Genomic DNA, 27134 nt, shown 5'->3' on the forward strand with positions numbered 1-27134 from the left:
CTCCGTCACCCGGATTGAGGCGAGCCACTACGCCACCATGAGGACTTAGAGCGCATTGGGAATTGAGCATTCCAAATTGGGGAGAAAAAGGGGAGAAAAAAAAAAGATAAAATGTCTATTCTTCAATTTTATCTATAAAGTATCATCCTATTTGCACACAATAGCCAGTGCAGGAGCCAGATTTTTGTGTAGGTAATCATTGGCAAAAGTAGAACAAACTGAGTTGATGCTGTTCTGTTCGTGATTGAGAAGGCTGACTCACAGCTGTATAGAACCAAATATAATCAGGATATTTGCAGGTTCAGTTTCACATTATAATTTTTTTCCAAGCCCTACAGATCCTTAACAGATGAGACACGGTCGTTTGACACTTCAAAAATAGTGAATAAAAGCAAACTTTTCAGCGCGTTTTCGTTGAACGGTCACTTTTCAAAATCGATTTCTCTTTTGTTGCCTAAGATGTCCATGTGTGCTGACAACATTTCTGTTACAACTGCAGTGATCATTTTTCCATCTGTAGATTTGACCGCACTCCACACAACCAACCAATTTTATATAAATACATTTGATTGAAAAAGACGAGATCTAATGCTCAACTAAATGGTGCGATCCATCTTTAGCAAAGCAGTGTGACTAAACTATCACCAGAAAAGCTTAAACGCGTGCTCCGGTCCACACAAATGATGATGGCTGAGTGCTGTTGCATGCGCCATTGAGTATTGTTGAACTCACCACTGATTGCTGTGGCTGGCGCCTATGAATGCTGAGTTTGCACAGAGAGCAATCTTGTATTTCAGATCGGAGGGCCAGACAAAGATGATTGGTGGGCCAGATTTGGCCCGCGGGCCTCCAGTTGACTAGCCCTGCCTTAGGAAGTCTCGATTGCATCAAAAAATTTTCTCTCCACAAATTCAATCCAACTTAAATAGCAACAATGTAGCTTAACTAGTAACTTGCAAGAGTATACGGTGAAATCACACCAAACTCTCTGAGCGGTTTGGCTAACTTTCACCTGTTTACGAACTTGTGTAGATGCATAAAAACCTTGGAATATTCCACTACAGCCTGATCTGAGGGGGAAATGGGTTGCTTACATTGATGGTGCTGAAAATAACAGCATTATCAATCATATTGGTGTTGTAACAGTGATATTTAAAATTTCAGCACACATTATTTAGCATTAATGAGAATAACAAAGCATATTATTTGTATTTTAGGGGGCCCTTGGCTTCTGGGGGCCCTAGGCGGATGCCTACCTTTGCCTAGTGCTAAGTCTGCCCCTGGGTGTGGGGGTGGGGAAGGAAAAAGAAGTTACTGAGGGAAAAGAAGCTCAATTTGCAGTTTGCCTTGACAGTGCCATAAAACAGTCATGGGGGAGGGAGTGGACAGATGACAGCTCGGAGGAGCAGAGGGAAGAAATTGAGAGAGCGGATGGAGAAATAAGCCAGGAATGGATAGATTGGCTAATTGAATGAGAGAACTGGAGAGAGGAGCATTGCTGGCTGATGTATCGTCAGAGCAGAGTCCAAAGCGAAGAGAAATTGTTGAGCAGCATGTAGATTTGTGTTGTTTTTTTGTGAAGTCAGCGGTGCATCAGCAAATATGCAACAACAACGCTGCAATTTCTTTTCCTGTGTCTCTCCATCAGCATATTTTATGTTGTCCCCACATCTGTGAAATCTCTGTTTGATCTACTGCTTTTCTTCTTCAGTGGTCCACCCTTTTGCTCACCGCCCTCATTGCACTGTAACCCAACACTAATTGAAGCATCATATTGTCACAGGGGATGGGCGATAGACGATGGGGAGGGGGTTGCTGAGATTTGGTTAACTTATGGAAAGCTTTTAACAGACTGACAAGGACAGTTGAAGATAGAGATGTCTGTGTTTGATAAGGCAATAGCAATATGTGGTGATACTGTGGGTTGCCGAATTGAAAATAAGGAAATGAAAGGTACTTTGAGGATCGTATCTGATTTCATTATGGCTTTATGCACACAAGCAGCAAACATACAGGCACACAAACAACACACATAGAAGCAGCTTCACCTATATCCATCCATCATAAATATCCAGAGATTAGGCATTTGTATAATCCTGCATTCGCCTACTGGAGGATACTACAAGGCACTATTTCATCAGCACAGGCCATCTCTATCATTTGCATAGATGTTGGTTTTTCCAATAAACTTGTTCCACTATTCGAATTTGGATATGCAAAAAATATCTCACGGTGAAGTCATACCCTGCGAAAACCATATAGAGGAGAACACTAAAGTGTGTCAGTGTTTTGTTTTCTTCTTTTAAACATGGAAAGAGTGAACTCCCTCACTTCCTCTTCCTCTTATCTCAACCTGCCAGTTCTGTGGTACTAACCAGAGTAAAGAAAAGGACATGTCAGACCATGAACAGGATGGACCGTCACATCCAAATACAGTTTTTAGTGTGAAATGGAGCTGTGTCTCTTTAAAGCTGAAAAGTGTAATGTTTTCAATGTTAAAATACTTTTCTTTATCCCAGATCAATATGCAGAGACAACTATAAGCCAATCAAAGGTTGATTTCCTCAAAAGTGTAAACATAATTTAGCTACAGTATAGCAGGTTTTAGTCTCATAGAATGAACTTTACTACAACTACATTTTTGCAAACCGACTTTTACGTGCCACATTCAACGTTTCACTGCAGTTTTCTTGGTGAAATAACATTAGAGGTACTACAACAACTTTGCATTTTATTCACTTTCACAAAAATCACAGGTACTGTGGCTGTTTAGGACATTATAACCACTTATTTTTCATTCTATTACTCACACCCTGCTATGTTATTATATCAAAACACTTTTACTCTAATGCATCAGCTTGCACTGTAGTTCAACTGATAGAGTGTTTGACTTTGAACTTGGAGACCGAGGCTTGAGCCCAGCCAAGGATGCTCAAAATGAAATTGAAAGTGAAGTGAAAGTGCTACAGAAGCTACATGATATGACGTGGTTGCTTCAGTAAATGTGCTTTTAAAGACGAAGTTTGCTTTTAAAACACTATTGGTTAGGTTTAGGTTAAAGTTTTAGGTTAGGGAGGTATGTTTTACTCATTAAAACATCCATCTAATATCCAGGTGTACATGACACAATGTGTAATCTAATATTTGAAGAAAGGTCCTCAGCTGACCACGCTCAAAATGGTGAGGCCACGGTTATGGAAAATCTGAAGAAAAATCAGGAAATTTTACAATTGTGATTTCCAGGCCTGGAAATGTATAAAATCTTAAAAGTCATGGAAAACTTATGGAAATTTCTATAGTGAATATACATTTTTCTAGTTTTCATCTGCTCTGAAAATATCTAATCAGCTAGATAACATTTTTGTGTATAGTAAAACCTGCTCACAAGCCACATTTATGTTGGATTTGTGAGCTAATCTTTTTTTTATTTTTTTTTATTGACTCTTGTCAATGAATAGTATGGGTGGGTACAAATGTTGATTTTCCGATGCATCGCGATCTTCACTTGAATGATCTCGATATCAATATTTAAACCCCAAGATCGATTTTTACTCTAGTGCGCAACCCTCTACTACAATGAGAGTAAATCACTCACATTTGCAACCTAAATTTCGTGCTGTATATATTTGCCAACTGGCTGGTAAATGTTTAGATAACACTCACCAGTAATTGTGTAGTATAGTGGTGAAGTATTCAACTGCAAGATCCTTTCACTGTGTGTTGTGGGTAAAAGTTTGGATTGACTCTTTCTGTGTGTCTAAAGACAAGATGCACGCACCCCATTTTCTCATTGTATAAATTATCTTGGAAAAACATTTCAGTTCTTTGCAGTCAGTTGTTGATCAAAAACAACAAAAAAAGAAACATTTAATGTTAATAAACCATAGCAGGGGTGAGATAAAGCCATTCGAGTCCTCTCTCAAAATGCGATCATTTACAGACACTCTTTACAGAAATACCAGTTTTATTAAAGAGACAGTACCGGTTTTGCAATGTGTTCAACAAATCAATGTAAATACTTGTAAATAGTACAAATTATGCAATTAAACAATCAACATGTAACAAAAAATAATAAATGCAATATAATATCATATTTATTGACTGAATAAATGGATTTGTTCAATTTTAATGACTGGTGGCTGACCTCCACAAACAATTGGCACCGTGGGGTGTGTGTCAACCTCCTGTGACACAATAGCAGCAGAATAAGTTGAAAAAGCACCTGTATTTCTCTCCTCTTCTCTCGCACCCTCCCTCCCTTCCAGCAGCAGTCCGTCTGTCTGCCTCTAGACTTATTTAAAGAATCTGGAAGCTTTTTCACTGCTCTCCTGGGTTCTCACCTTGTCTCTGCAATTCATTTCATTCTTCTGCTATATCACAGCATTTAAATGCTTCTGTGCATTGATTCAGTTCTTCCATTTATATCTGCAAACAAACGGCCCTATGCTGCATTTAAGTGATAGCCGAGACACATGATTCCATTAACTGTATGTGCAGAACAGATTGTGCATATGTATGGACATCTTTATTCATACGGCCACACAGGACAGCCTGTGCAACCATTCAGCAGAATCCATCACATGCTGTGATATGCACCCCCCTCCACCCCCAGACACATATGATTTTTTTTTTGCTTGCCTCCCACATGCACAGTTTGGACTTCCAATGAAAGATTGATGTTGCTTTAAGTAGCTGCCAGAGAACATTAGCCAAGGCAGAGAGAGTGCAAGAGCAGATGCACCAGGCAGAGATGACTATCAATAATGCAGTCTCCAGCAGTCCCACAACTGAGAAAGAGAGATAGACAGAGAAATAAGAGATGGAATGGACAGCTATGTGGAAAAACAGACATGCTTAAAATGTGGGAAAAGTCCCTAGATGATGTAATATTTTCAGGGCTGGATTTTTAATGGACCTTTTTCACTGACTGTGATGATGCATTTCTACCTTAATTTAGCAGTGTAAATCTAGCAAAATGTTTTATTTCTGTAAATGTATTATTCTTTGTGTTATGATGAAGATGTGAACCCTGATGGGGTTTCAAATATAGCTGCTGAGAGAGTGATAGTACATTTGGCATCTTTTTCTCTTCTGACTGTCGTAATCCATCTCTCTTTTGTTTTTTTAGGGAAAGTCGTGAAAACTTAATAGTATATTTTTTCTTGTACAGAAACACAAAAATAATATTTGCTGTGCTTACCTTGGCATTTCAAACCTGGAAATGTGAAAAGGGTCCATTAACATGAATTTGGTTTGGTGAAAGTGTGTCAAATGCATTGCATGCATGTCAGCAAGCAAGCATGTTACCTTGTTTCTGGTCCATCAGTAAGATTCAGTGTAGGAGGGTTAGTGCAAGATAACTGTAATGTGTAGGTGTTACAGGTAGGATTTATATTATTATTTACTATTTTGTATGCCAACCCTCACTTATCAAGAACATTTAAAAAAAAAAACATTTACCAAGGTAACTACAGTGTCCATGAAATAAGTTCCAAAAAAACATAATTATTACAGTTATTGTTTCTAAAAAACAAAACTGAGGAAATTTGTTCTTAGCCACCACTGTCATCACAGATAGATAGATAGATAGATAGATAGATAGATAGTGAGACAGGTAATGATGACAAAGAGGAGACATTGCCTCCTCTCACGTGACTTTTTGCCTGTTTTTCGTGGTCACATTCAGGCCATTCTGGAGCTCAATGAGATCGGGCTTTGTCCGTTGGTGTCGCTGTTTGACAGAGTTACTTTGGAACTACGACTGCTACACATATTATTTGAGCTCACATTTCATGATTTGTCAGCTGTTTTATTTATGTACAGTCGATTATTTTCCTCATCCAAATTTTTTGAAGAGGCAGTGCCTCCCTTGCCTCTACGGAGAGAACGCCACTGATTGATGCTCCCAAACCCTTCTCCTGTTCTGTCCTTCTCTCATGGCCGCTAATCCATCTTAGTACCAAATTTCAAGTCTCTCTCTCTTCCTGAACCTCTCAGAACCAGAATCTCTTTCAGTCCTTCACTCATACAGTCCTTTACCAGCTAAAGCATGCACTCATACTGACAGTTATCCCCCTCTCTCTTTCTCTCCCTGTCAGTCATTTGAGCCATCATAATCTCTCTAGTGTTAGCCTCAGGGCTGATCTGAGATCCCCACAGGACTGACAGGAGAGTCATCATTTACTTAAAGGGATAGTTCACCCAAAAATGAAAATGCTGTCATTATTTTCTCAAATTTATGTTGTTCCAAACCTGTATGACTTTCTTTTTTCTGTGAAACAAAAATGAGATGTTGAGCAGAATGACAACCTCAGTCACATTTCACTTTCATTGTATGGAAAAAAGATGCAATGAATGTGCCAAGCATCTCTTGTGGAGCACAGAAGAAAGTGACACGAGTTTGGAACAACATGAAGGTGAGTAAATTATGAAATAATTTTCATTTTGGTGAACTTACCCTTTAAAACTCGTGTTTTCCAACCAGCTTCTCCTGTCCATCCAGGATGACTCCTCACCCAGGCTTACCATAGCAACCCCCCACCCCATCCACCCTTTTTCTCGCAGCACTTTGACTGTCTCACCTCACTCTTGGGTCCAGCCTGGTGTTTTTCTAGGCGAGGCCCTCAGTTGTTGCTGGTGAGTGCCGTCATGATGTTAAGGAAGGGGCCGACTAATTACAGAGCAGTGTGTGAGACACAAACACACTCCACATGGGGATAAATGTGCCTTATTCTGTAGTATCATAAACATCGTACACAATTAACTTACATATCCTGTACATATACATCATCATATACAGTCATATGCAACTAAACTACATTTTTACATAGTCTGAAGAAAATGTGAGTGGTTCTTGGCAGTGCAAAATTTGCCACGATGATGCTAGGGTGTGTGGGTGGTCACCAGGGCGTTGCAATGATGTTTGAGTGTTTTTTTATCATGCTGCTATATGGTTGCTTGGGTGTTCTCGGTGATTGCTAGGTGATCACTTACTGGTTGGAGTGAAAATAACTCCCAGGTCTCTATGTTATTTTGGTCCCTAGATATGGCTCAGCTCCCTCATTCAATGTTAGTCTATGGGATTTTTTTTTATTTTTTTATTTTTTTGCCTGAATCACCCATGTCCATAGCACAAACAGTGCTGGACTACTTTCAAACCAAAGTTTAATACTTAGGCTCCAAAGTTTGAGCAATGATGAAAAATGGTGCACAACACACACACAGACATGGAAATACATGCACATGTACACACTTTAAAGTGCACCCAGATAACTGGCTGTACAGTTCAGAACTCCAAAGCAGCACTCACAGCACAAGTTAAGCCCTTGGGTAATAATATTTTTCCATTACCACGAGCCCATCTGAAATGCACCATTAAAAACAGCAAACATGGCTCACATACCAGTCTCTAAATAAAGCTGTCCTGACATTCATTGCTGCTCTACATACACAATTCACCATGCACTTGCTGCACCGTCTGTCATGACCTTGCTTTCGAAGGGTACGCTTATAAATATGGACACGGCCACAGTCAGCCAACTCATTAAATAATGATTAATGGGTCATACTGCATCTATAAACACAGGCATATTAACTGAAATGTGTGTTTGCACTTGGAGGTGAATGGAGGGATTGTGTGTTTGCATTTGGTTGACAGTGAGCGATGGTCATATTATAAAAGATGCCCCCATAAGGAGAATCATAAACTCTTTCAAGGTGCTCATTACTGTCGATGACTGAGTTGACTTGCTTGAAAGGGACAGAGAGACAGAGTTATTACAGTTTTGAATTTTTTAATTAGTTTTTATTTAAATGTGTTTTCTTCAATATGTATTTCCAATTTAGTGTTGTTTTCATTAGTTTCAACATGATCACTTTGGAAATCGATATGTAGCTTCCGAATGTTCATGTACTCTGAAATCAACCCCTTTCTGCCGAATTACTGACAAGTAATCTTCACCTCTGGCGCTACTGATAGGTTAGTGCTTTGCGCAAGCTACCTCAAAAACATAGGTTATGGTCCCATGAAGACCATAACTGTGGATATTTCACACGGAAACTGGAGCTCTTACATGCCCATCTGTTCAACAACACTTCCAGAGAAGTGTTTCCTGGGGGGCAGTGGTTCAAATTTCGGTAAGCACAGACCGATTTCAGCAGCAGAACTTTCTAACAGTCTGGTGGGTTTTAGTTGGATATTGTTTTTGCTATCTAGTGGCATTTTCATATTTAATGGTTTATAAAGATTGGTTGTAAAAGTTTAGTATTTTATAATATACAGTATCTAAAAAACTAAGATGAACTCATGGTCATTTTTATTTTATTTTAGTGTTGTAGTCATAGAAATGTATGTTCGTTTTTCTAGTTACTGTATGTTCATTTAGTTAGTTTTTGCCACTGGTTTTCATAAGTATGAAATCACAATGTGCTTAGCATGGCTCTCAGTTTGAGTGTGGAAGTATTTCTCACCGTGTAAGCATGCTCAGTGTCATGTTCGGGTGTAATGCCTTAATTATCGCCTGACACTTCTCTCTTCCATCACACTTTTTCACTTCTGCCTTCTTTTCCTTTTACCTGCTATTCTCTCGAAGTTGCAAGCAGCTGATGCGTATGTGGATGAATCGTGCCTATGTTATTTCTTTCTTCCTTACCCCCTGAAGGCGTTCTTAAGCTTGTTACATATGAACTGCAATTAAAAAAAAATTAGATCTTGTCTTTCTCTGTAACTCCATATTTCTCCTCCATTTTTATCTGTTTGGCTACATTTGCAATGTTATCAGTACAAAACACAGGCTGGATTTGAACCTGCATCTCCAGCATGAGCACCAAGGCTCAATATATCTAGAGCACATGCACTAACCACTAGGCCATGACAGACCTCTGTTTTAATTCATTAAGGGCAGAAAGTTGTGTTTGACAATATGTTCTATTAAATGAAGTCTAAAAATCTCTCTTTCAATTTTCTATTAAATTAAGTCTAAAAATCTCTCTCTCTTACAGTTAGATTTAGAAGTGTTGGACCCACGGGGTCGGACTCCTCTCCACCTGGCCGTGACATTGGGCCACCTAGACTGTGCCCATCTGTTACTCCAGCATGGAGCCGATGTCAGCAAAGAAAACAGAAATGGTTGGACAGGTAAAAGCTTCAGTTCCATTGCATTCTGGGGTCAGTTTAAACCACACTTTACACCTTTCTTTCTCTCAGTGTTGCAGGAAGCCATCAGCACACGTGACCCAGAGCTGGTACGCCTGGTGCTGCGTTACCGTGACTACCAGCGCACCACCAAGCGTCTGGCAGGAATTCCACACCTACTGGAGAGACTCCGGCAGGTCAGCCCCAGATGTGTCTTAATAAACTCTGAGCCAACTAATGACAAAACAACAAGCTATGAACTCACCCACCAGCTTAACAAACAGCAGCTTAACAACCACCTGCTGCCCACACACCTGAGCCCCTCATTCCACTAGATACAGATACATAAATATATCGTTCACACCCAGGTATATAGGTAACCTCTAGCTGGGAGGGAATCAGTAGGGACCTGGCAATATGATATTATATCCATATTTGGGTTGCGATGCAAAAATGTCATTGTTTTTGCAGTGTTGTTGTTTAGTGTATTGTGATTCAAATCTGTGATATATTGTTATCTTTTACTCATTTGTTTCTAGTTCATCTTTATTGGACTTTGGTGGTTTGTGCAAAAATAAAAACATATTGCTTACCTTATCATAGAGCCAAATAAGTAGCATAGAGTAAAGGCACGTCAGTGTCAGTGAAAAAAAAAAACATTGTAAGGGGATTGCATAGCTTGGTTCCAGCTTCTTTATCAATAGATGAAAACCCTTGCAGTCTAGCTGTAAGGAGGATCTGTACAGGAATTGTTTCAAATGAAACAATTTATAGACTCATTGCATCTTCTCACATACTTGCTCTTAATTCCCAAAAATATTAATTTGAACAATGTATGTAAAAATATAAATTCTTGGCATTAGACCATCGATGCAGTACTGTGATATCGCTTTCAAAGTTTCATATACAGTATTATGAGGTAAAATGTCACAATACTTTGAAATATCTCTTTCAAAGTCTCATATACAGTATCATAAAGTAAGATATCACAATGATTCTAAATATCGCTTTCAAAGTTTCATAGAGTATCATGAGGTAAAAAATCGTACGTAGTTAATAAAGAAATTATATATGTAATTAACTGGAAATACATTTAAACTTAATGTATTTGTTACTGTTTTAGTAACTCACTATTAAAGCCATTATTACTTAATAAATGTTGTAATAAAGCATTGACTAATTTCTAGCTAAGCGTTTTCGTGACCGAATCTAAAGTGAGAACTATTTATACCTAATAAAACATTTATTAATGATTCATTACATCATATAATATTATCATGAGGTAAAATATCGCAATACTTCGAAATATCACTTTCAAAGTTTCATATTTACATTTACATTTATTCATTTGGCAGATGCTTTTATCCAAAGCAACTTTCAAAAGAGATATACAGGATCATTGCAATACTTCGAAATATCGCTTACAAAGTTTCATATACAGTATCATGAGGTAAAATATCACAATACTTTGAAATATCGCTTTCAAAATGTCATATACAGTATCACGAGGTACAATATTGCAATACTTCAGAATATCGCTTTCAAAGTTTCATATACAGTATCACGAGGTAAAATATCCCAATACTTTGAAATATCGCTTTAAAAGTTTCATATACAGTGCCACGAGGTAAAATATCGCAATACTTTCAAATATCGCTTTAAAAGTTTCATATACAGTGTCACGAGGTAAAATATCGCAATACTTTGAAATATCGCTTTAAAAGTTTCATATACAGTGTCACGAGGTAAAATATCGCAATACGTTGAAATATCGCTTTAAAAGTTTCATATACAGTGTCACGAGGTAAAATATCGCAGTACTTTGAAATATCGCTTTAAAAGTTTCATATTCAGTGTCACGAGATAAAATATCGCAATACGTTGAAACATCGCTTTAAAAGTTTCATATACAGTCACGAGGTAAAATATCGCAATACTTTGAAATATCGTTTTAAAAGTTTCATATACAGTGTCACGAGGTAAAATATCGCAATACGTTGAAACATCGCTTTAAAAGTTTCATATACAGTGTCACGAGGTAAAATATCGCAATACTTTGAAATATCATTTTAAAAGTTTCATATACAGTGTCACAAGGTAAAATATCGCAATACTTTGAAATATCGCTTTAAAAGTTTCATATACAGTGTCACGAGGTAAAATATTGTAATACTTCGAAATATCGCTTTCAAAGTTGCATATACAGTATAATGAGGTAAAATATTGTAATACTTCGAAATATAGTTTTTAATGTTTCATATTGTAAAGTAAAATATTGCGATACTTCTAAATATAGAATTTTACCTTACCTCTAACCTCTAGGTCTACGTCATTCTTTGTTTGCGAGACCTCTCCTTTCCTTTCTCTGCTCCCTTTCTTCAACCTCTGGCACCCCTTTTGTTTATGATGGATGTGCAAACTCTCTCATGCTTCACAGTCCTCATCTCTCCACCAGTTTTATTATTCATGTCTTTTCCTGCAGAGTGATCCATCTCTCTCTCTCTAGCCCTCCCACTGTACATTTACATTCACTCTAACCTTCTCTCTCTCTCTTTTAGGCGCAGGATTTTTATGTGGAGATGAAGTGGGAGTTTACAAGCTGGGGTAGGTCATAAGTGCTGTAGGGATGTATAAATCAGAGTTCATGGTATGTTTGTAAAGGGATTTCCCCTTTCCACTTCCATATCCACTTCCTTTCTCCTTTTTCATTTTCTTTATATGGATTTTTTATTCTTTAATATAAAAATCTAAACCATGAACCAAACCAACCAGCTCCGAGATGATTCACAACAATACAAACTTTAATTTAAATCAAAAAGTGTAAAAATATGATATATATATATATATTATTTATTTATTTATTTTTACAATATTCTTAAAGGAATATTTCACCCAAAAATGAAAATTCTGTCATCATTTACTCACCCTTGTTCCATAGTAACAGTGACTTCTTTGATTGGTGGAGCTCTCTCCAGGAGTCATGGGTATTTGCTTTTTCACTGGGAATTTGGCTATTAAGAACATTTGTTTAAAAATGAATTTAAAATCACACTGACTTGAGACATCTACTGAGGCATGCAGCATCGTTTAACAGCCTCAGTGCTCATTGGGTGGTCTGTCTTGAAAAGTTTTATAACTAAAATTAAATTCTCTATATAGAAAAAGAAATGGGATTTTTACTTACAATATAGTGTTCCGTTGTATTATTGAACTCTCTCTCTCTTTTCCAGTTCCATTAGTGTCTCGAATCTGTCCGAGTGACACTTATCGGGTATGGAAGAGTGGTCAGTCCCTCCGCGTGGATACGACGCTCATGGGATTTGAGCAAATGACCTGGCAGAGAGGGAATCGCAGCTTCATTTTCAGGGGTCAAGGTGTGTGTGTGTGATGGCCTATATTTTTCTTTGCCTTATTTCCCTTTAAAGGTGCATCATTTTGTTTTTGGATTTTCTCCCCTTTTCTCCTCAATTTCGCATGCCCAATTCCCAATGCGTGCTAAATCCTCGTGGTGGCGTAGTGTCTCACCTCAATCCGGGTGGTGGAGTAATCTCACTTGCACCGCGACTGAGACAGTCAATCCACGCATTTTATCACGTGGCTTGTTGAGCGTGTTACCGCGGAGACGTAGTGCATGTGGAGGCTTATGCTATTCTCCGTGGCATCCACGCACAACTCCAACCAAGTCCCACAGAAAGCGAGAACAACTTTATAGTGATCACGAGGAGTTTAACCCAACGTGACTCTACCCACCCTAGCAACTGGGCCAATTGTTTGATTAGGAAGCCTGACTGGAGTCACTCAGCACGCCCTAGATTCAAACTTGCGAATCCAGGTGTGGTAGTCAGCGTCTTTACTTGCTAAGCTACCCAGGCCCCCTTAAAGGTGCATCTTACAAAACCTGTCAAGAACACGTTCAGTTCATATTTAGCCCAAAATCAAATGAAAGAAATAAGAATTTATTTTTTTTTCTTAAAGAAAATGAGGCCTAATTTTAGGACCTTTAAGACTTTTTGATTGTTAAATTATTTTCATGACAATCGTTCGCAATCCCCCATTCTCATTAGTGTAATGCGAAAAAATTCTATAATATAGTATTATATATTTTATATTATACATAAAATATACAATAAATATTAACTATTACATTGTAAAGTATTTATACCTTTGGTAGAATTTGCCTTTAATTTATGCTGATTTACATAAAAAAAAAGATAATTCTACTAAAGTATTTTTTTCCTGTATTAAAATAATCAGAATCACTATTGAGGATAACACGAATTACAATTTTGTTTTTAAATGTCTAGATACATTGCTGTGATTAGAATTTTAGGGGGAAATGTGCTTAAATGAAAATATTGCCACAATGCAAAAAATATTAATAGTCCAAAAATAGCTGCATGCAAAATTGTATTTTCTTTAAGCAAAATTTTATTTCTTTGGAATTTTGGGTAATATGTCATCTGGACATGTTTTCATGAAATTCATCCAAATCGAATGTGGGTTTGATCTTTGATACAGTATTGTTCTCAATGCCACCTCTCGCACAATGTTTCTCAAACAAGCAATCATTAGCATGGAAACAACCTCAGTCCCACTTCCCCACAGTCTCTAATTGGCTCTCCTCCATTGTGTCTCTCTCTCCACCTGTCACTCAGACTCCAGTGCCATGGTGATGGAAGTGGATCATGACAGACAGCTGGTGTTTTGCCAGACGCTCCCATGCCTGTCTTCCTCCCCTTCCTCGCCCACTTCCCCCTCTTCCAGGGTAAGCACTACCGCTTTGAGCCTTTTAGGGGCGCTACAGCCCAGCTACGAACAGGTGGCGGCCCGTCTATCTTCTCCTGTGGTGGCAACACAGCTCGACACTAGGAACATCTCCTTTGAGAGGTGAGCACATAAGTCATTGTTGCAAATGAAAATTTTGTAAACAATTTCAACAAGGGGATTGTAACCATTCATTGTTGCTTAGTCACACCACAGGCTGCAAAACCTAGAGTGTGAGCCAGCACTTTTGTGCAAAGTTTCATCATAAAATGTGATATTGGAATCACCTCTGCATGTCACCCACCCTGTTACGTGCCTGCCTGTCTCTGCAGGAATAAAACGGGCATTCTTGGCTGGCGAAGTGAGAAAACTGAGGTGGTGAATGGGTATGAAGCAAAGGTACTTCTCAGGGCTCCATACTCCATACTTACATTTATGTTTATGGTCACAGTCAAGACTGTAGCTTTAAAGCTGAAGTGTGTAATTCTTTGATGTTATAATAATTTCTCCTTCTCCCAGCTTAATATGCATAAACAGTCAAAAGTAAGCCAATTGTAGGTTGATTTCCTCAAAGTGTAACCGCTATGGGTCTGTGGCGCTAGCAAAACATTGCTCCATTTGTTTAAGCATCCCCACAAGCCCCATACAGCAACATTGTCTCAATCAAAGAGTCTGGGGCAGGACTATCTGTCACACTTCAGCTTTAATGTGTCAAATTACAATTATGCAAAAACAACAACAGAATTACTACTGAGTTCAGAAATACAAGATGTACTTGATACATGACAAAGGAAATAAACCCCTTAGCTGACAGATCTTTTTTCAGTTACCCTGACAGTAGTCCTTGGTTTACAGGTAGAAGTGTGCGGTAAGCAGCTGGCAAATTCACAAATCAATCTATGCTTGAAAGCTTGACTCAATCATATTAATTAAGATACTTGACTAGACACTCCATTAGGTTACTAAGCAATATGTGCATGACCCAATTAATAGTCACATACTAGTGCATTTTTTGCATGGTGTTATACAGTTGAAAACTTTTGTGTGCTTTGATCTGTTGACCTGAGCAGAAAGGAATATAATACAGCCGATTGCAATGTGAAACAATTTGTCTGGAAGTCTGAGCCAAACAAAACAAGCTGTTCCTTTTTAACCAACCAAGCTACACTACGGAGCACGGCTTGTCATGCAGATTGGGTGCTAGATGCATTATGAAGTTTTCATTCTATAACTATTATACTATATAACTTCATGAGCTTTTTTTTTGTTTGAGTTTAACATTTTTTATTGATTCAACCATTAAATATAAATAGCAGAACACACATATACAGAATCAATATACAACCCCCACTACCCCACTAATACACCGATGCCTCATGACCTTTTCCAAAAGCAGTAATCACCTCTCCCAGAGTATCTGCCACTTTAGGAGGATGTAAACAACTCCCAAAAACAGTGCAGAGCAGGTGGCGCAGCTGTAAATATTTATAGAACTGAGATCTAGGAATCCCAAAAAGTTGAACCAAATTTTGAAAGGATCTCAACACTCCATTCTCATATAGGTCACCGAGTATAGTAACCCCGCTCCCAATCCACTCTGACCAGCAAAAAGAGGACTTGTTGATGCATAGTTTGGGGTTCAGCCATATGTTTGTGGCAACATTTAGAAAAATGTCAGAATTAAACAGTCTGGACACCTCTGTGCATACTGAGTTCAAGTGCGAGATAATGGGATATAACTTAGCTTCTCCGATTAATTTTATAGAAAGGCTCTGCAGTGGCGAAATAAGGGCAAGAACTTCTTGTTCTATACAGAACCAGGGAGGGGCTCTCTCAGGTGGAATCGACCAATGAGCCAAATGTCTGAGACTGAATGCATAATAATAAAATAAAATCTTGGGTAGGCCTAGCCCACCTTTGTCAATCGGCCTATGTAACTTATTGAATTGTAATTTTGGACACTTACCATTCCAAATGAAAGACTTTGCTATGCTATCAAATTGCTTGAAATAAGAGAGGGGGACATCTACAGGGAGAGACTGCAGTAAGTAAATGAATTTTGGAATACAATACATTTTAATAACATTAACCTTCCCAATCATAGATAAATGTAATGAAGCCCACCTGCCCACATCGCTCAAAAACCGTTTTATTAAGGGGTCAAAATTAACTCTGACTAAATCACACAAATTTGCTGGAAATAAAATACCCAAATACTTAATGCCCTGTTTGGGCCACTGGAAAGCACCCGGCTGGAAAGCCGTTTCTGGGCAGTACGCTGTCAGAGCCAAAGCTTCGGATTTAGACCAGTTGACTCTATATCCTGAAAACTTAGAAAAGGAATTAATAATTCTGTGGAGGCAAGGCATAGATCTAGTGGGGTCAGAGACGAATAATAAAATATCATCTGCGTAAAGCAAGAGTTTATGCGCCATACCTCCCGCCACCACCCCTGGAAAATCCTCCTCCTTTCTTATCACTGTTGCTAATGGTTCCAGGGCAAGACAGAACAATAATGGGGAAAGAGGGCAACCCCGCCGGGTGCCCCTATCCAGAGTAAAATAATCTGAAATTAGTCCATTTGTTTGTACCGCTGCTACAGGGTGTCTATAAAGTAACTTAATCCATCCAATAAACGTACTCCCGAACCCATATATTTCCAAAACCTTAAAAAGATAATCCCATGGTGGATGATTGGATGCCATGCGAGAGACAGACGTGTGAGACACGAGCTCTGCGTACTTTGCTAGTTTTTAATTATTTTCATGTTGTGATCCAGTGAGATTCGATACACCCAGTTACATACTTGCTCTTTGAGGTAGATATGGCTAAGAAGTCAAAATTCTCAGAGTCTGGAGACATTAAAAGACACTTGCATGTTCAAGCTGAGGCCTCTGACGGGACTGCAAGCTGGGGACTCGATTTGGACGGCACGTCGGGAGAAGATATTCAGCGTCAGTTGTCCAACATGTCGGTGATGTTGACGAAGGTTCTTGCTGACTTGGAGGATCTCACTGTAATACGTCGATCGATTACGGCGATGGAAACAAAATTCTCTGAGTTGTTTACCAGAGTGACTGAAGTTGAAAAACGAATCGATTATCTTGAGTCATCAGAAAGGGAATTATCCGCTAATCCGCCCACGTCCAAAATAGATTTGGAATTAATTTAGGAAAAACTGGAATATTCCGAAAATATGAGCCGAAGGAATAACATATGAATTGTTGGAATTCCTGAGCATGAAGAGGGCAGAGATATGGTGAAATTCCTGGACGAGCTTTTCCCGAGTCTGCTCGACATAACAGGCCACAAGCTGGAAATCGAGCAAGCTCACAGAGTCAGAGCTCACAGATCTGCTGAGGGTGACAGGCCCGATCGATTCTGGCCAGATTTCTGAGATCATCCGATAAAGATCTCGTGTTGTGCCAGGCGAGGAGTAAAGGGAAGCTTTCTTGGAAGAACCATAATATTTTCTTGTTCCTGGACTTTGCGAATTCCACAAGAGAGAAACGCGATCGGTTAAAGGAATGTAAGAAACTCTTACACCAACAGAAGATCGCCTTTGCATTGATGTTTCCGGCCAAACTGAGAATAGAAACGAAGAATGGTCGCAAAGTATTTACTTGTCCAAAACAGGCACTCTCCTTTATAAATACATTGGAGTGAGTAAGCCATTTGATGTTTCTTATATTAGTGGACTGACTCGCGGTTCAGGTACTCTATTATCTGAGGAAGCTGGGTGCCATTTTTGTTTCTTTTTGCATTGACTCCGCCTAGCGGCTGGAGTTTGTTTTATGGCATGACTCCAAGAAACTTTTGCACTGACTGAAGATTTTTTTTTTTCCCGGCCAGATCGAGAATGGACACTTTGGATGACCACTAAATATCTACATGCTCACATAAAGGACGTCTTTTATAATGTTGACAGGCTGAGTAAGTTATGGTGTTTTTTTGTTTTTTTGTTTTGTTTTTCGCGGCCTCCGAGTTAGTTTGGCTCTTGATCATCCGAGGAACCGGGATGCCGGTTTTGTTTTTCACGCTGGCTCTGCCTAACGGTTGGAGCTTGTTTTGTGGAATCACACTACTTCGGGACAGTTGTGGTTAAATATGTTTGTTCTTTGTGCTTATGCCTCCTAGTAGAATTATTACCTCATCTGCAGCACTCATAACAGCCGGCTCACTGATCATTTGTTTGTCTGTCCGAGGAAACTGAACGGCTTTATATCAGCTGGAGTTTATTTTGTGGAGAAACACACCTTCGAGACAGTTTTGTGAATAAATCTACATGTTTTTCTGTTATTCTGCCTGTTGGCTGGGGTCTGTTTTACAAAGTATTTTCTGTTATGTAATTGTGCCTCACAAAATCTGAGCAGAAACACCGGACTTGAATAATCCACTGGCAGAGTTGTCGCGGGGGTTCTCGCATGCGTACATGGACTCTTTGAGTTTAGAGGGATTGACGCCAGTTGGCGCTGTTGTGCGTGGGATTAATGCGCACTTTTTTCTTTTTTCTGTTTGTTTTGTTCAGGGGGAAGTTCGGGGTTTGATTGTTTCACTAATGGGGAATGTGGTCTGTGTAATCTTGTTTTTGACACACTCATTTTTTTATTTTTTTATTATATCAATATGTCAAATGTTAATGTGAATGGGTTATCTCTCTCCACATGGAATGTAAATGGGTTGGGGCACCCCATAAAAATAAGGAAGGTTATTTCTGTTCTTAAGTGCAAGAAATATGAAATAGTGTTTCTTCAAGAAACGCATCTTTCCCCTCAGGAAGCTGAAAAATTTGGGAAGATATGGGGTGGATATGTTTTCTTTAGTGCTGGCTCAAGTAAGAGCAGGGGAGTCATTATATTGACTAATAAACATCTACAATTCAAATGTCTCAAACAGATTAAAGATAAATTAGGAAGAGTCATTGTTGCTTTAGGAGAAATTCAGGGGCAAAGGTTGATTTTGGCTAATATTTACGCACCTAACGTTGATGATCAGGGCTTTTTTATAGATCTTGAAGGGATGTTGCAAGCTGCTAGCACCCCTCATGATATAATATTGGGAGGAGACTTTAATATTTTGATGGACTCAGTCCTTGATCATAGTGAAGCAAAGTGTGTAAACCCCCTAGAGCAACATTGATGCTTCACAAGATCTGTAAAAATCTTGGTCTTGTAGATATCTGGTGACTTCTGAACCCATCTGGTAGGGATTATACATTTTTTTCATCAGTTCATAAGATTTACACTCATCTGTTGTTGATTGCTCAGTTGGAAACATCTTAGTCTCAGATCATGCCCTGGTGAACTTATCACATACAGAGAAAAGGAAATCATATAGTTGGTGCTTTAATGTATCCCTTTTGCAAAATCCTGATTTCCAAGAAATGTTAAAGACTGAAATCAATGCTTATATGGAGACCAACTGGTCCTCAGTATCCTCTGTGGGCATGGCTTGGGAGGCACTTAAGGCGGTTCTTAGGGGTCGGATCATACAGTATGCCTCATTTATCAAAAAATCCAAAGCACGAGAACTTGTGGAGTTGGAAGGAAATATTAAAAGTGCCGAGGCAGAGCTGAAGCGCCGTATGTCATCTGATGGCCTCAGAGAATTGACATGATTGAAAAACAGATATAATACTATTTTGTCGCAGAAAGTGGAGTTTTGGTTGTTCAGGGCAAGACAGTCATACTTTGAAGCGAGGGACAAAGCAGGGAAGCTTTTGGCTAGATATATAAAGCAGAGAGAGTCTTTTTCTACCATTCCCTCAGTGAAATCTGCTGGTGGTGAAATATTTACCTCAGCCATTGATATTAATAATGCTTTTAAAGAATTCTATCTTGATCTCTATAGTTCCACGTCTTCGTCTATTGATGAAGATATTAGAAACTTTGTGGAACCATTAGAACTCCCTAAACTGACGAATGAGCAAAAAAACTCTCTTGATTCTGAGATAACCTTGGAGGAACTTGACGAGGTAATTAAGTCCTTACCTACAGGCAAGGCTCCGGGGCCAGATGGTTTTGCCGATGAATCTTATGCTACAGAACTGGCTCCACTTTTGTTAGAAGTTTATACTGAATCATTAAAGAATGGAAAGCTTCCGCCAACCATGACACAAGCCCGGATCAGTCTGATTCTTAAAAAGGACAAAGATCCAAGCGAGTGTAAAAGTTACCGTCCAATCTCCCTGATCCAACTAGATGTTAAAATTCTGGCTAAACTTTTGGCTAACCGATTAAGTAAAGTTATGACATCTCTTATACATATAGATCACGTGGGGTTTATTCGGAGCTGCAACTCTTCTGATAACATCAGACGTTTCATCAATATCATGTGGTCAGTAGTGAATGATCAGTCTCCGGTTGCTGCCATCTAACTTGACGCCGAAAAGGTGTTTGATATGGTAGAATGGGATTATCTTTTTAAGATTTTGGAAATGTATGGGTGTGGGAGTACGTTTATTAGTTGGATCAAGTTACTTTATAGACAACCTGTAGCAGCGGTACAAACAAATGGATTAATTTCAGATTATTTTACTCTGGATAGGGGCACCCGGAAGGGTTGCCCTCTTTCCCCATTATTGTTCTGTCTTGCCCTGGAACCATTAGCAGCCGCGATAAGAAAAGATGATGATTTTCCAGGGGTGATTGCGGGAGGTGTGGCGCATAAGCTTCTGCTTTATGCAGATGATATTTTATTATTCGTCTCTGACCCCACTAGATCTATGCCTTGCCTCCACAGAATTATTAATTCCTTTTCCAAGTTCTCAGGATACAAAGTCAACTGGTCTAAATCCGAAGCTTTGGCTTTGACAGCGTTCTGTCCAGTAATGGCATTCCAGCCAGGCGCCTTCCAGTGGCCCAAACAGGGCATTAAGTATTTGGGCATTTTATTCCCAACAAATTTGTCTGATTTAGTCAGAGTTAATTTTGACCCTTTAATAAAACGGTTTTCGAGCGATGTAGTCAGGTGGGCTTCATTACATTTATCGATGATTGGGAAGGTTAATGTTATTAAAATGAACTGTATTCCAAAATTTAACTACTTGCTACAGTCTCTCCCTGTAGATGTCCCCCTCTCTTATTTCAAGCAATTTGATAGCATAGCGAAGTCTTTCATTTGGAGTGGTAAACGCCCCAGACTACATTTCAATAAATTACATAGGCCAATTGACAAAGGTGGGCTAGGCTTACCCAAGATTTTGTTTTATTATTATGCATTCGGTCTCAGACATTTGGCTCATTGGATGTTCTACCTGAAAGAGCCCCTCCCTGGTTCTGCATTGAACAAGAACTTCTTGCCCCTATTTTGCCATTGCACAGCCTTTCCATCAAACTGAATAGAGAAGTTAAATCACACCCCATTATTTCACATTTACACTCAGTATTGGACAAAAGTGTCCAGAGTGTTTAATTCAGATATTTATCTAAATGTTGCCTCAAGCCTATGGCTAAACCCCAAACTATGCATTAATAAGTCCCCTTTTTGTTGGTCTGAGTGGATTGTGAGGGGGGTTAATACACTCGGTGATCTTTACGAGAGCGGTGTGATGAGATCCTTTGAAAATCTGGTTCAATATTTTGGGATCCCCAGATCTCAGTTTTTTAGGTATCTTCAGTTTCGTCATTTGCTCTGTACTATTTTGGGAGTAGCATACACCCCCCTAAAGCAGCAGATACTTTAGGAGAGGTGATTTCTGCTTTTGGAAAGGGCCATGAGGCATCAGGGTATTACTCCTTATTAGTTCAGAGTCTGGGGGATGGAGAGAATGGGCTAGGATTTAAAAAAACATAAAAACTGCATTGAGAGATGCAAGGCTGCGCCTTATACAATTCAAGATTTTACATCGGTTCTATTGGACCTCCTCTAAATTGTATAGGCTTGGTCTTAAGGACAAACCCACCTGCTGGCAATGCCAATCAGAGGAAGGAGACATGGCCCATGTTTTTTGGTGGTGCGCTGAGATTCAGGAATTTTGGTTGAAGGTACAGAGTGTTCTGTGTGACGTGTTGGGCATTCGGATTTTGTTTTGCCCCAGACTCTGTGTTTTGGGTGATGGGGTGGTCATCGACGTAGGTGATAAATACATAAAAAATTGGGTCCTCACCAGTGCGATGATAGGCAGGCAGATTGTTTTAAGGGGTTGGAAGTCGGAGGGAGCACCCTCAATTTGGGAGTGGTGCGAGGAGATGGGAAAGGTGGCAGCCTTCGAGGAGGTAACATGTAGAAGGCAGGGGATATGGGATTCTTTTATTGGGAAATGGGGTAGATATTTGACATTTTTGGGGGGCTCTTGCAGTGGGTCTGTGGAGAGAGAGGTATAGTTTAGAGTTGTATGTTTATTATAGGTGTATGTGTATGTATGTAAATATGTATTATATATATATATATATATATATATATATATATATATATATATATATATATATGTGTGTGTGTGTGTGTGTGTGTGTGTGTGTGTGTGTGTATGTATGTATATGTGTGTATATATGTGTATGTATGTATGTATATATATATATATATATATATATATTTATTATTTTATCTCTGTAAATGTGTGTACTTATGTAAGACCACTGGGATGTTCGTTTGGTGTCGGATGGGGTTCTTGATTGGGGAGGGGAAGTAGTGGGAGTTATTGTTGAATCATTATATATATGTTTTGTTTTTCTTTGTTTTGAAAATTAATAAAAATGTTAATCACTAAAAAGATAATCCCATTCTACCATATCAAATGCCTTTTCGGCGTCAAGTGAGATGGCAGCGACCGGAGATTGTTCATTCGCTACTGACCACATGATATTGATGAGATGCCTAATGTTATCAGAAGAGCTGTGGCCCCTAATAAACCCCACCTGATCTATATGTATAAGAGATGTCATAACTTAATCGATTAGCCAGAATTTTTGTCAAAAGTTTTACGTCTAACTGGATCAGGGAAATTGGACGGTAACTTTTACACTCGCTAGGATCTTTGTCCTTTTTAAGAATCAGACTGATCTGAGCTTGTGTCATGGTTGGCGGAAGCTTTCCATTCTTTATAACTTCATGAGCTTTAATCAAAAGTCACTCTCACCTGCGTGTCCAAATAATTTTCCACACTTGCATGCTGTAATTTTCACTTGGCAAATGCTCGTGAAATTCTTGCACTGTAGAAACCTGCTGTCAAAAATTCTCCCCACAAATAGAAATGCCAAGTCCAAAAACAGTATTTCCCTTCTGCAATGAAGGATGCATTGCATTTATTTCTTCATTCAGGTCTATGAAATGCAGATGAACAGAAACAAATTAAACATTTGAATAAGAGGGATAGAGTGCAGGAAAGAGCTCCTATGTTCTCTTTGTTGGTCACTGTGTTTGTTTCAGGTATATTGTGCCTCTAATGTAGAGCTGATCACACGAACACGCACTGACCATCTCACTGACCAGCACAAAACAAAACCGAAAGGTATGTTTGACCAGAGTACTGACCTGTTTGTTTCTCAAATCTATACAGTTGGCAATGCATAATATACTGGGGCCGTGGTTTTGTGTGGGGGAAATTAATTCATGTGACCATTGTTAAACATTCTTTTTTTTTGTTAAAAAAAAGAAAAGAAAAAAAAGTTGATTTTAGAAAGAAAAACCCTACAAAAAGTGAACTGCAGACATTCACATTCAGATGTGTTATTCCACATGTGCCTCTTATTAGGTATCACAGCATTTAAAAAAAACATCTTATAATCTGTTGGCTGGTGGATAAACATTAGTTCTCTATTTTTTTGCAAATATCTATTATGAATTTCTTATAGAAATGAATGGTTAACTATGGTATGGATTCCAAAGAGTGAGTTGTCTCCTTGCCAACTTTTCTTGGATTTATCTTTTATTATACATTTAAAAATATATTCAGAATTGCAAACCAATAAAACTCATGCAACAACTATTTTTTCCATGTTACATAAATTCCTCAAAAATAACAATGAGAGTGTGTGCTTTGGTTAGCATTTCATAATGAATATGATGATTCAAGATTTCTACGCCCATTCACATTATTCCCTAAAAAACAGCGTCTGTGTCTAGTCTGCCGCTGTGGTGATATAATACAGATCCTTGGGATTGTGCACGCCTGCTGTAATGTGACCCGCTGTGTGTTGTATTTTTCAGGTGGTAAGACACCTCTACAGTCCTTCCTGGGTATTGCCGAGCAGCATGTGGGCCCAAACAATGGAGTGAGTGAATGAAGAATTTTTAAACATTTTTATAATTTGTCACCAAAATATTTAAAGACCACATTTCTTTCCTGTGTTAACGTATTTCCCATTGAAAGAGAGAGTTTAAGCAGGACATATCAAAAGGGTTTGTCACTTTTTTAAATAGCTAATGGACTTTAGTTACATCACAGCCATGAACCATGATTTGCAACTTCACTAATTGTTGCAGGTGGAATTTGGGGGAGGGACATTCTCATTCTAAAGAGCAATTAATTGGACAAAAATCTATGTAGTGCAAAATGAGTCATTAAAATATTTGGTCAGTTTTCCCAGAAGAGAAAGACTGTAAATTCTAAATGCGTGTTTATGCTGGGGCTTAGTAAAAATATCAATTTCCCGATGCATCGCAATCTTCGTTTGAATGATCTCGATATCGATTCTTAAATCCCAAGATAGATCTTTCACTCTATGGGCAACCCTCCACATAGAGGGCTGTGATGAGGAGGAGGGCGTGGCCAGGCCGTGATGAAGAGTGTGAGATAAAGGGGCGGCCGGAGGCGCTGGTTCGAGAGAGTGAGAGAGAGACACATGTGGCCGTGCTGCACATTTGTTTATGTTGGCTTTAAGTTTACCATTAAACTTTTTGTTTACTGTTCAGCTGGTTCTCGCCTCCTCCTTGCCCATCCTTTATGTGATACACGGGTTAATCACTTGCATGTGCAACCAAATCAAACTCTATATGACTGAAAATGACTATGATTAGCCACTGGCAAGTAAATGTTTAGATTTCACTCACCAGTGATTGAGTAGTATAGTGGAAAAGAAGTTATTAGCACAGAGGTCCTTTCACTGCATGTTGAGAGTAAAAGCATGGTTTAACTCATTTTGTGTGTCCAAAGACAAGATCCATTGTCATTGAATAATGTCTCTTTTAATACCCTTTCTGTTTTCTATAGTCAGTTATTGATTAAAAACAATAAAAAAAAGAAACATTTAATTCTAATCACACACGGATACGCTAAAGAAACCAAGCACATCTTCTCTCATTAATATGCTCTTGTCTTAAAGAGACAGTACCGATTACGTAAGCACGAATTCTACATTTCAATGTAAATACTTGCAAATAGTACAAATTATGCAAGTAAATAATAAAAATGTAACAATATATATATATATATATATATATATATATATATATATATATATATATATACACACACACACATATATATAGTGTGTGTGTGTGTGTGTGTGTGTGACATAATATATGCAATTTCAATTAATATTGATGGATAAACTGAATTTGAACATTTTTCAAAAGCTAAAGTGTTACCAATTTGATGAAAAACCAATGATAAAATATAATTGGTAAAATTTATATTTTCGAATTGTACCTAGAAGGGTTGCCTAGAAGGTTCCTTTATATTTAAGAGCATTAGCTAAGAGATCATTTATTTTCTATGTAAGCAAAAAGGATATTGTTACAGAAATGTACCCATATGAATCGACATCGAATCGAATTGAGAGCTTTTGAATCAGAATCAAATTTAATTGGGAAATCTGTATCAATACCCAGTCCTAGTTTATGCTAAAGGTTGAGTTTGTCAACTTTTAGATGTACACTAGCATGGATTTGAAGCTAATAGACATGCACTAAAAGCCACAGAACATCTATTTTGATTTCATGGGATCTTTAAATAGCCTATAGATATCTTTCTAGTGTTAAAGGAATACTGTATTACGGGTTCAATACAAGTTAAGCTCATTTGACAGTATTTGTGTCATAATGCTGATAACCACAAAAAATAATTTTGACTCGTCCCACTATCTTTAAAAAAGGTCACAGTGAGACACTTATAATGGAAGTGAATGGGGCCAATTTTTGGAGGGTTTAAAGGTAGAAATTTGAAGCTTAATTTTCTTTTTAAAGCACTTACATTAATTCTTCTGTTAACACTCATGAATTATTTAAGCTGTAAATTTGTTTAAATCATAGTTTTACAGTCGTTTCGTTTTAGGGTTTACAGCATATGTCATCATGGCAACAAAGTTGTAATATTGGATATTACTTTGCACAGAAAAGATAAGTATGCAATTTTATCACACTAAAATCATGTTATCACACATATTGTTTATGTCTTGTGCCTTTTGAAATAGTGAGTATTTTTACATTAAAAAATTGGCCCCATTCACTTCCATTGTGAGTGCCTCATTGTAACCCAGATACATTTTTGTGGTAATCAACATTATGCCACAAATTCTATCAAATGAGTTTAACTTGTATTGCACATGGATTATTCCTTTAATGCAATTTCTGTAGCCTCAAGATAAGTGTTTTTGTGTGTGTTACAGCACACTCTGGTGAAGCAGATATCGTGCCCTGTAACAAACCCTTCGGCCCTGACGGCTGAGGAGTACTTTAACCCAAACCTGAGTCATAGTCAAAGAGACATCGGTCAGCCCTGTCACCTCACCACCAAAACACAAAGGTAGTGCATTCATCTAACACTGCCTTCATTTTGAACCCCATTTGTAATAACAAGATTGTAATTTTGAAGTTAATATTTTCCGCAATTTCCCTGCTTTCTGGTTTCCTGCAGACAGACTGACATCTGTGTCAAACAAACCTGCCAAGATTGTATGAAGTCATACAGGTGTCTAATGTGTGTGTTTTCCCAGGTTCAAAGCTAAGCTATGGCTGTGTGAATCACACCCTTTATCTCTGGCGGATCAGGTGGCTCCTATCATCGACCTCATGGCCATCTCCAATGCCCTGTTCGCTAAGCTTAGGGACTTCATCACATTACGCCTGCCCCCTGGATTCCCGGTCAAAATAGGTAAGAGAGAGAGAGGAAGAAGAAGCAAAGGCAGTTAGAACATACTATGTACCTTTAATTAATCCTAGCCTCCTTTGTTTTGTCTATCTTTGTGATTTGTCAATCTTTGTGGGGACTTTCCATTGTTTTCATACTGAGCTAATGATATTTTCTATCCCTTTACCCTATAAACCCTCACAGAAACCTTAATGGATTTTAATTTTTTTA

At 38.5% G+C, this 27134-nt stretch overlaps 1 protein-coding gene across 2 annotated transcripts in view; it reads left to right on the top strand.

Annotated features, from left to right (window-relative positions):
• ankrd13b (ankyrin repeat domain 13B) overlaps window positions 1-27134 on the top strand; it is a 48868-nt gene that overhangs the window by 14395 nt on the left and 7339 nt on the right. For both annotated transcript variants that reach the window (XM_051666153.1, XM_051666154.1), the window contains exons 2-11: window positions 9001-9136; window positions 9206-9330; window positions 11692-11737; window positions 12364-12507; window positions 13789-14020; window positions 14230-14296; window positions 23264-23345; window positions 24044-24108; window positions 26443-26579; window positions 26770-26927. In XM_051666153.1, the coding sequence (XP_051522113.1) occupies window positions 9001-9136; window positions 9206-9330; window positions 11692-11737; window positions 12364-12507; window positions 13789-14020; window positions 14230-14296; window positions 23264-23345; window positions 24044-24108; window positions 26443-26579; window positions 26770-26927 (1192 nt within the window). The remainder of the gene's footprint in view (window positions 1-9000; window positions 9137-9205; window positions 9331-11691; window positions 11738-12363; window positions 12508-13788; window positions 14021-14229; window positions 14297-23263; window positions 23346-24043; window positions 24109-26442; window positions 26580-26769; window positions 26928-27134) is intronic.

Source organism: Myxocyprinus asiaticus, chromosome 31, assembly GCF_019703515.2.
Source record: "Myxocyprinus asiaticus isolate MX2 ecotype Aquarium Trade chromosome 31, UBuf_Myxa_2, whole genome shotgun sequence".
NCBI classification, from domain to species: domain Eukaryota; kingdom Metazoa; phylum Chordata; class Actinopteri; order Cypriniformes; family Catostomidae; genus Myxocyprinus; species Myxocyprinus asiaticus.